Below are 9,926 nucleotides of genomic sequence, written 5' to 3' on the forward strand. Positions count from 1 at the left end.
CCTAACCGAAGTCACATGCTTAACTGACTGAGCCACCCAGGCACCCTTGTTTTGTTTTTTTTGAAAGAAAAGTCTGTTATTACAGTCTGTTATCATAGGTGCCACAAGATAAAAACTGTTTCTATACGGATCACAGCAAATTGCTGATGAATGCGAAAAATAGGAAAGTCAATTTGAAAGTAATTCAGCTGGTATTCTTTCCAAGCTTGTGCTTTCCTAAGCTCATCAGTTTGTGAAAACTACATTCCTGCTATTTTTGCAGTTCTCAGAGAATAGAGGAATTTTATAGTTTTTTTTTTAATGAAATGTGATTGTAATTAAAAGTGGATGTATAGGGAAGTAGGATCTCAAAGCTCATTCCTATTTTATTTAGAAACCATTTATTAAATACTTATTGTGTGCTAACTAAGCACAGACTGAAATATCAAAACAGTAGGACTTCTCATTTTACAGATGAGGAAACTGAGGCACAGAGAGACTGGGTAATTTGCCCTTGGTAATTACTCAGCTAAGTAGAGACAGATCTAGAACTCTGATCCCCATGTTTATTTTTTTTTATTATATTTATTTGACAGACAGAGATCACAAGTAGGCAGAGAGGCAGGCAGAGAGAGAAGGGAAGAAGCAGGCTCCCTGCCAAGCAGAGAACCCTATGCGGGGCTCGATGCTAGAACCCTGAGATCATGACCTGAGCCGAAGGCAGAGGCCTTAACCCACTGAGCTACCCAGGTGCCCCAATCCCTATGTTTATAATCGTGTTCTTCTGCCTCTGTGACTTTTTTTTTTTAATGTTTTATTTATTTATTTGAGAGAGCAGAATGAGAGAGACAGAGAGCACACAAGCTGGGGGGAAGGCAGAGAGAGAGGGAGAAGCGAGTTCCTATATGAGCAGGGAGCCCGATGTGGGGGCGCGATCCCAGGACCCTGGGATCATGACCTGAGCTGAAGGCAGACAATAAAACCAACTGAGCCACTCAGGCACCCCTTGCCTCTGTGACTTCTGCCACTGAATTCTTGATGATGATTTCTCTTCCATGTTCTCCACTAGAAAAGAGGCTGTTTTGGGGGAAGTCTTAATGTTTTTGTTAATAAGAGAGGCTCATTGGGATGCCTGAGTGGCTCAGTAAGTTAAGCATCTAACTTTGGCTCAGGTCATGATCTCAGGATTCTGGGATCCAGTCCAGTGCTAGGCTCCTTGCTCAGTGGGGAGTTTGCTTTTTCTTTTACCTGCTGCTCCCCCTGCTTGTGTTCTCTCTTTCTCTGACAAATAAATAAAATCTTAAAAAAAAAAAAAAAAGGAGGCTCATTGATTGGATAAGAGAACATCCTAGATTTTTTTTTAAAACACAGGGGAGGTAGTAGGCAAGAGCTAAGATTCCATTTAGTAGAATTGGGATAAATGGTTGGTATCAAGATTTATGGAGTAGGTGGTAAAAATATTTTTAATTCAAGTCAGAAATTCTGAAGTTTCCATCACCTACACAGAACATGAAATGCCTCTCCTAGCATTACTTCACACCCTTTCTTTTTCTTTTTTCTTTTCTTTTCTTTTTTTTTTTTTTTTTTTTGAAGTAAGCTCCATGCCCAACATGGGACTTGAACTCATGATCCTGAAATCAAGGTCATGACTGAGCCAGCCAGTATGAACTTGGACGTGTTACTTAACCCATCTAACATCCTATACATGCAACAGTAATTCCCAGCTCTAACACCCTTAGTGGGACTGAACAAGCTAGTTCATGAAAAGTGCCCAGGACAGGTACACAAATTACAACAATGTGGCAAAACAGAATTAGTGTGATATATAAGAAGTGTGGAAAAAGTGCTATAGGAGAGGTTCCCCATTCACGATGGAATTAGGGAAAGCTGTAAGGGGAAGGTGTTCCTCTTTTCAGCAAAGCCAGCTTTTCCTGACTCTAGAACACACAGCAGTCAGTGACAAGAGATGAATGCATTTGATACTCGGACATGGCAGGAAATAACTTTGAATTCCATCGTGGAAAGGTGATTCCTTTTCCAAGTAGTCCAGTCTCATTAGGGAGAAGCCCTCGGCTTGGTGCCAGAAATGGCAGCTCTCTAACTCATGCTCTTCGGCCTTTCTATCAAAGACAGAGAGTCTCAGGCTTGGAATGCGTGCATCGACTTAGAACTTGTGATGCTTTCATGCTGCTTTCACAGTTACCTGCTACTAATGCAATTAATGTTGGTTCTCCCTGTAAGGCCGTGATATAAAGCTTTCTTTACAAATAAACTTCTCGGGTTGCCTGGGTGGCTTAGTCGGTTAGGTGTCCGACTCTTGGTTTCAGCTCCAGTCATGATCTCAGGGTCGTGAGATCAGGTCCCTGGTGGGTCTCTGTGCTCTGTGCAGAGTCTGTGTGAGATTCTCTCCCTCTCTCTGCCCCTCCCTCTGCTCCCATGTATGAGTGCACATGCTTATTCTCTCTCTTAAATAAAGAAAATCTTACATGAATAAACTTCTCTACACCCGCACACAAAGTGAGTTGATTTAAAGAAAAAATATGAAGCAAATAATATTACACATGGTTCATGCAGTATGGTAAATGGTATGTGAACAAACTGTGGGCTAGGCGATGGAAGAGGGATGACAGTTTCCGAGGGACACTGAGAGTATTCCTGATGGGCTGGATACCGCTTGAGTAAAGGGGTATGGGGAAAAGTATGTCCGGCGGGAGTAATAAATATTTCAACCTGGGGAAAGCAAGGTTCATTACTAAAGAGTGATAAAGGCAGAAGCACAAAACTAATGAAAATTTCATTAGTAACAAAGTTTTACAGACCTGTCAATAATCGCTGATATTCCTCAACTGCTGTTTCTTATTATTTTTTAAATGGAAATATTTTTTGTGTGTGTTTCTGTAGATCTGAGGAGAAAATAAAGCACTTCAGTCAACTGAAATCTGAACTTTTTCTTAAAGGCAATACTTTAAGGAAGATACTTTGCTTGATTACAGAACTTAAAGTAGCAGCCCAGAAAAACTTCATTCTGAAACGGCTTTTCTGGAAAGTAGGTGATTTATTTTTAATCTTTGAAACTTGTTCTACCTGTTTATCTGATGCAGTATAATCAAGCATAAAGTAAAATACAACTAAATGTCTTGTATTCAGGGCTGCATTTTGTTATGGGGGGGCCAGAGAGAGCATGTAGGGGGAGGGAAGAGCATAGAGGGAGAGAGGCAATCCTCTAGCAGACTCCCCGCTGAGTACAGAGCCCCAAGTCGAAGCCAAGAGTCAGACTCTTAACTGACTAGGTCACCCAGTGCCCTGATGGAAGCTGTATTTTAGAATATTGATGCTGTCCTGACTCAGTACTTGAAATATTGTGATTTAATCAGTACTGTGTATGTGTGTTGCAGGGAAATGGGGTAAGAAGACAATGGTAGCAAAAGACAGGACCTTAGATGGTCAAGTCAAAGACAGATAATTAGAGAGGAAGCTTTTGGCATGCAAGATGCATGAGTACGGGCTGTGAGATGGAAGAGTAGATTTCAAGAAGTCTTACCTTCAGGTATCCATATAACAAAAGTAAAAATGAAAAAAGGTGACTTTTGAGTGTAGGACTGTTATTTTTAAAAAGGTAATTTTGGGGGAGTCAAAGCAACCTAGCACTCATGCAGCAAGTTACAGACTTACTCTGTAACGACTTACTTAATTTCATATTCAGTTTCAGGTGAAGGGATTCAGAAGCCCCAGTGAGTACTGTTGTGTTGCTAATGAGGCCTAAGTGAGGGGGTGAGCCCTGCCTTGGGTGGAGCTCATGTTGATGGCTCTGTGTTGTATCCTTTTTTTTTCTTTTTTTTTTAATTTTTAATTTTTTATAAACATATATTTTTATCCCCAGGGGTACAGTCTGTGAATCACCAGGTTTACACACTTCACAGCACTCACCAAAGCACATACCCTCCCCAGTGTCCATAACCCAACCTCCCTTCTCCCAACCCCCTTCCCCCCAGCAATCCTCAGTTTGTTTTGTGAGATTAAGAGTCACTTATGGTTTGTCTCCCTCCCAATCCCATCTTGTTTCATTTATTCTTCTCCTACCCACTTAAGCCCCCATGTTGCATCACGACTTCTTCATATCAGGGAGATCATATGATAGTTGTCTTTCTCCGCTTGACTTATTTCGCTAAGCATGATACGCTCTAGTTCCATCCATGTTGTCGCAAATGGCAAGATTTCATTTCTTTTGATGGCTGCATAGTATTCCATTGTGTATATATGCCACATCTTCTTTATCCATTCATCTGTTGATGGACATCTAGGTTCTTTCCATAGTTTGGCTATTGTGGACATTGATGCTATAAACATTCGGGTGCACGTGCCCCTTTGGATCACTACGTTGGTATCTTTAGGGTAAATACCCAGTAGTGCAATTGCGGGGTCATAGGGCAGTTCTATTTTCAACATTTTGAGGAACCTCCATGCTGTTTTCCAGAGTGGCTGCACCAGCTTGCATTCCCACCAACAGTGTAGGAGGGTTCCCCTTTCTCCACATCCTCGCCAGCATCTGTCATTTCCTGACTTGTTGATTTTAGCCATTTTGACTGGTGTGAAGTGATATCTCATTTTGGTTTTGATTTGTATTTCCCTGATGCCTAGTGATAGGGAGCACTTTTTCATGTGTCTGTTGGCCATCTGGATGTCTTCTTTGCAGAAATGTCTGTTCATGTCCTCTGCCCATTTCTTGATTGGATTGTTTGTTCTTTGGGTTTTGAGTTTGCTAAGTTCTTTCTAGATTTTGGACACTAGTCCTTTATCTGATATGTCGTTTGCAAATATCTTCTCCCATTCTGTCAGTTGTCTTTTGATTTTGTTCACTGTTTCCTTTGCTGTGCAAAAGCTTTTAATCTTGATGAAATCCCAATAGTTCATTTTTGCCCTTGCTTCCCTTGCCTTTGGTGATGTTCCTAGGAAGATGCTGTTGCTGCTGAGGTCGAAGAGGTTGCTGCCTGTGTTCTCCTCAAGGATTTTGATGGATTCCTTTAGCACATTGAGGTCCTTCATCCATTTTGAGTCTAGTTTCGTGTGTGGTGTAAGGAAATGGTCCAATTTCATTTTTCTGCATGTGGCTGTCCAATTTTCCCAACACCATTTATTGAAGAGGCTGTCTTTTTTCCATTGGACATTCTTTCCTGCTTTGTCAAAGATTAGTTGACCATAGAGTTGAGGGTCTATTTCTGGGCTCTCTCTTCTGTTCCATTGATCTATGTGTCTGTTTTTGTGCCAGTACCATGCTGTCTTGATGATGACAGCTTTGTAATAGAGCTTGAAGTCCGGAATTGTGATGCCACCAACTTTGGCTTTCTTTTTCAATATCCCTTTGGCTATTCGAGGTCTTTTCTGGTTCCATATAAATTTTAAAATTATTTGTTCCATTTCTTTGAAAAAGATGGATGGTACTTTGATAGGAATTGCATTAAATGTGTAGATTGCTTTAAGTAGCATAGACATTTTCACAATATTTATTCTTCCAATCCAGGAGCATGGAACATTTTTCCATTTCTTTGTGTCTTCCTCCATTTCTTTCATGAGTACTTTATAGTTTTCTGAGTATAGATTCTGTGCCTCTTTGGTTAGGTTTTTTCCTAGATATCTTATGGTTTGGGGTGCAATTGTAAATGGGGTTGACTCCTTAATTTCGCTTTCTTCTGTCTTGTTGTTGGTGTAGAGAAATGCAACTGATTTCTGTGCATTGATTTTATATCCTGACACTTTACTGAATTCCTGTACAAGTTCGAGCAGTTTTGGAGTGGAGACTTTTGGGTTTTCCACATATAGTATCATATCATCTGCGAAGAGTGATAATTTGACTTCTTCTTTGCTGATTTGGATGCCTTTAATTTCCTTTTGTTGACTGATTGCTGAGGCTAGGACTTATAGTACTCTGTTGAATAGCAGTGGTGATAATGGACATCCCGTGTTCCTGACCTTAGCAGAAAAGCTTTCAGTTTTTCTCCATTGAGAATGATATTTGCGGTGGGTTTTTCATAGATGGCTTTGATGATATTGAGGTATGTACCCTCTATCCCTACACGTTGAAGAGTTTTGATCAGGAAGGGATGCTGTACTTTGCCAAATGCTTTTTCAGCATCTTTTGAGAGTATCATATGGTTCTTGTTCTTTCTTTTATTGATGTGTTGTATCACGTTGACTGATTTGCGGATATTGAACCAACCTTGCAGCCCTGGAAATAAATCCCACTTGGTCGTGGTGAATAATCCTTTTAATGTACTGTTGAAACCTATTGGCTAGTATTTTGGTGAGAATTTTCACATCTGTGTTCATCAAGAATATTGGTCTATAGCTCTCTTTTTTGATGGGATCCTTGTCTGGTTTTGGGATCAAGGTGATGCTGGCCTCATAAAATGAGTTTGGAAGTTTTCCTTCCATTTCTATTTTTTTTGGAAGAGTTTCAGAGAATAGGAATTAGTTCTTCTTTAAATGTTTTGTAGAATTCCCCCAGGAAGCCGTCTGGCCCTGGGCTTTTGTTTGTTTGGAGATTTTTAATGACTGTTTCAATCTCCTTACTGGTTATGGGTCTGTTCAGGCTTCCTATTTCTTCCTGGTTCACTTGTGGTAGTTTATATGTTTCTAGGAATGCATCCATTTCTTGCAGATTGTCAAATTTGTTGGCATAGAGTTGCTCATAGTATGTTCTTATAATAGTTTGTATTTCTTTGGTGTTAGTTGTGATCTCTCCTCTTTCATTCATGATTTTATTTATTTGGGTCCTTTCTCTTTTCTTTTTGATAAGTCAGGCCAGGGGTTTATCAATCTAATATTTTTACCATTGTACGTTACAGACTTCTTTTCCCGGGTTGCTTTCAGGATTTTCTCTTTGTCACTAAGACTTGTAAATTTTACTAATAGGTGACGGGGTGTGGGCCTATTCTTACTGATTTTGAGGGGCATTCTCTGAACCTCCTGAATTTTGATGCTCATTCCCTTTGCCATATTGGGGAAATTCTCCCCAATAATTCTCTCCAGTATACCTTCTGCTCCCCTCTCTCTTTCTTCTTCTTCTGGAATCCCAATTATTCTAATGTTGTTTCATCTTATGGTGTCACTTATCTCTCGAATTCTCCCCAGTGGTCCAGTAGCTGTTTGTCCCTCTTTCGCTCAGCTTCTTTATTCTCTGAAATTTGGTCTTCTATATCGCTAATTCTTTCTTCTGCCTCATTTATCCTAGCAGTGAGAGCCTCCATTTTTTATTGCACCTCATCAATAGCTTTTTTGATTTCAACTTGGTTAGATTTCAGTTCTTTTATTTCTCCAGAAAGGGCTTTTATATCTCCCGAGAGGGTTTCTCTAATGTCTTCCATGCCTTTTTCGAGCCCGGCTAGATCCTTGAGAATTGTCATTCTGAACTCTAGATCTGACATATTACCAATGTCTGTATTGATTAGGTCCCTAGCCTTCAGTACTGCCTCTTGTTCTTTTTTTTTGTGGTAAATTTTTCCACCTTGTCATTTTGTCCAGATAAGAGTATATGAAGTAGCAAGTAAAATACTAAAAGGGTGGCAACAACCCCAGGAAAATATGCTTTAACCAAATTAGAAGAGATCCCACATCGTGAAGGGGGAGAAAGGGGATAAAAAGAGGTTCAAAAAGAAAGAAAGAAAAAAAGAAAAAAACGAAAAGAATTAAAAAATGAAAATGAATAAAGAAAAGTATAAAAAAGAAAATATATATATTAAACTAGTTAAAAAACATTAAAAAAGAAAAGGGTAAAAGTAAAAAAAAAAATTTTAGCAGAAGAAGAGAAAAAAAAATGAAAAAGAAAAAAATTAAATTAACTGCAAGACTAAAAAAATCACAGGGAGAAAGCCATGAGTTCCGTGCTTTGCTTTCTCCTCCTCTGGAATTCTGCTCTCCTTGTTATTGAAACCGCACTCCTTAGTAGGTGAACTTGGTCTTGGCTGGATTTCTTGTTGATCTTCTGGGGGAGGGGCCTAGTGTAGTGATTCTCAAGTGTCTTTGCCCCAGGCGGAATTGCACCGCCCTTACCAGGGGCCAGGCTGAGTAATCCGCTCGGCTTTGATTTCAGGAGCTTTTGTTCCCTGAGCGCTTTCCGTAGAGTTCCGGAGGACGGAATACAAATGGCGGCCTCCTGGTCTCCAGCCCAGAGGAGCCAAGAGCCCGTGGCCCCACTCCTCAGTGCACCCTCAGAGAACAGCGCCCAGTTACTCCTGTCTTCCTGACCTCCAGCCACACTCTGAGCTCACCGAGCCTGCCGCCGGTTCAAGCTAACCCCCAGCTGTGAGCTAACTGTCGGCTCTGTCTCTGTAGCCGGCTTTCCCATTTCAGTACCCGCAAGCTCTGCGACATTCAGACACCCCCAATCCTTCTGTCACCCTGCGGGATCTGAGGCCACGCTGACCCCGCGTGGGCTTCGCCCCGGTTTAGCCTCTGGAGCGATGTCCCTCAGCGGAACAGACTTTTAAAAGTCCTGATTTTGTACTCAGTTGCTCCGCCGCTTGCCGGGAGCTGGCCCCTCCCCCCGGGGTCTATCTTCCCGTTTCTTTGGATTCACTTCTCCGCCGGTCCTACCTTTCAGAATGTGGTTGTTTTTGTTTTTCTAGAATTGCTGTTCTTCTTCTCTTCGATCTGCCGATGGATTTGCAGGTGTTTGCAATCTTTAGATAAGCCTCTAGCTGATCTCCTGCTAGCTGAAGTAGTCTCAGCTGCTACTTATCCACCATTTTGACTCTCCGCTCTGTGTTGTATCCTAATTCTGGTCAGTGGTCTCATTACTGAGCAGCTGCCAAGTGCACAGCTTCCCCAACATACAAGACAGTCCTGGCCATTTTTTAGATTCTAAGTGCTTCACATGTAGGATGACCAACCATGTGGTTTGCCCAGATTTGGGTGACCAACTGTCCCAATTGGCCTAAGACTGAGGAAGTTCACAGGATATGGGACTCTCAGTACAAAACCTAGGACTGTCCCAAATACACTGGGATGGTTGATCACCCTAATCATAGGGCATATTAGCTGTATAGAATAGTATGTTGAATGTCCCATAACACTGAAACAGGTAACGATGATGTTGCGCTACCAAGTCTAAATCATTTTAGACTTTTACTAGATACAGGCTGTTAGGAATAGAACATTCAGGGTCTGACTCCAAAACTTCAGAGGACTATGGAGAATTGAGAGACAGGCATTGAAATGACACCCAAAATTATTATGAACATGGAAATGGGAGTCCACGTGGAAAGCCTAAGGAAATTGGTACATCCCACCCAAATATTCCTCTCCAGTCTGTTTCACACATGGCATCAGTTTAATCCATCACAGATTGTGTGATCCAGGTGGCTAAAAAGCCTCTGGTGGCTCTCCCTACTGAGTTCAAACACCTTGGCTTTGGCATTAAAGGCTCCCCACGAATGACCACTGTCACCGATTCCAAGTTTGGACAGGTATGGCCTTTATTTTAGCAAGGTGTATTTTCAGGAAGGGACCAACATCTATCTGCACAGGGCAGGCTCTGGGCAAACTAATCCAGCTGTAGATAATCCCAGGGAAAGCACAGTGCTCAAGGTGAGAGTGATGTCTACATAGTGTGCAAAATGAAACATCAGACCATTTCAGCATGTGGGTGGATTATACCCAAATGTCTACACAAACATTTGGCACCAGAAGACCTGATTGTTTAGAGTTTGGCAATAGGGGCTTCATGGAATGTGGGGTTGGAGAGGTGACAAGGATATAAAGGTTGTCAAGAGTAAACCTAGCAGCTGAGAGAGGATTGGCAAGGGACAGAGCAAGGGCATAGAGATGTCCATTTAGATAAACTTGACACTACAGGGACTGGGTTTAAAGCAGATGGCTAGGTAGAAGAACTGAGGTATGTCCTACAGGTTAGACAAGGAAGAGAGGTGTTGATGTTAAACACCAGAGTGTTG

The 9,926-nt window shown here is 41.5% G+C and overlaps 1 protein-coding gene and 1 long non-coding RNA gene across 6 annotated transcripts in view; one reads left to right on the top strand and one right to left on the bottom strand.

Moving 5' to 3' along the window:
• Window positions 1-9,926, top strand: part of LOC309870395 (uncharacterized protein C12orf56) — a 103,200-nt gene that overhangs the window by 68,776 nt on the left and 24,498 nt on the right. For 4 of the 5 annotated variants that reach the window (XM_082742531.1, XM_082742532.1, XM_082742534.1 and 1 more), the window contains exon 6: window positions 2,881-3,025. In XM_082742531.1, coding sequence (XP_082598657.1) covers window positions 2,881-3,025 — 145 coding nt within the window. The remainder of the gene's footprint in view (window positions 1-2,880; window positions 3,026-9,926) is intronic. The other variant, XM_082742535.1, reaches the window with a different exon arrangement.
• LOC309870400 overlaps window positions 1-9,926 on the bottom strand; it is a 66,731-nt gene that overhangs the window by 17,279 nt on the left and 39,526 nt on the right. The window contains exon 6 of the long non-coding RNA XR_014314559.1: window positions 2,799-2,882. This is a non-coding gene — a long non-coding RNA (uncharacterized lncRNA). The remainder of the gene's footprint in view (window positions 1-2,798; window positions 2,883-9,926) is intronic.

The sequence above is a fragment of the Mustela nivalis genome, assembly GCF_964662115.1.
Source record: "Mustela nivalis genome assembly, chromosome: 7".
Taxonomy (NCBI): Eukaryota; Metazoa; Chordata; class Mammalia; order Carnivora; family Mustelidae; genus Mustela; species Mustela nivalis.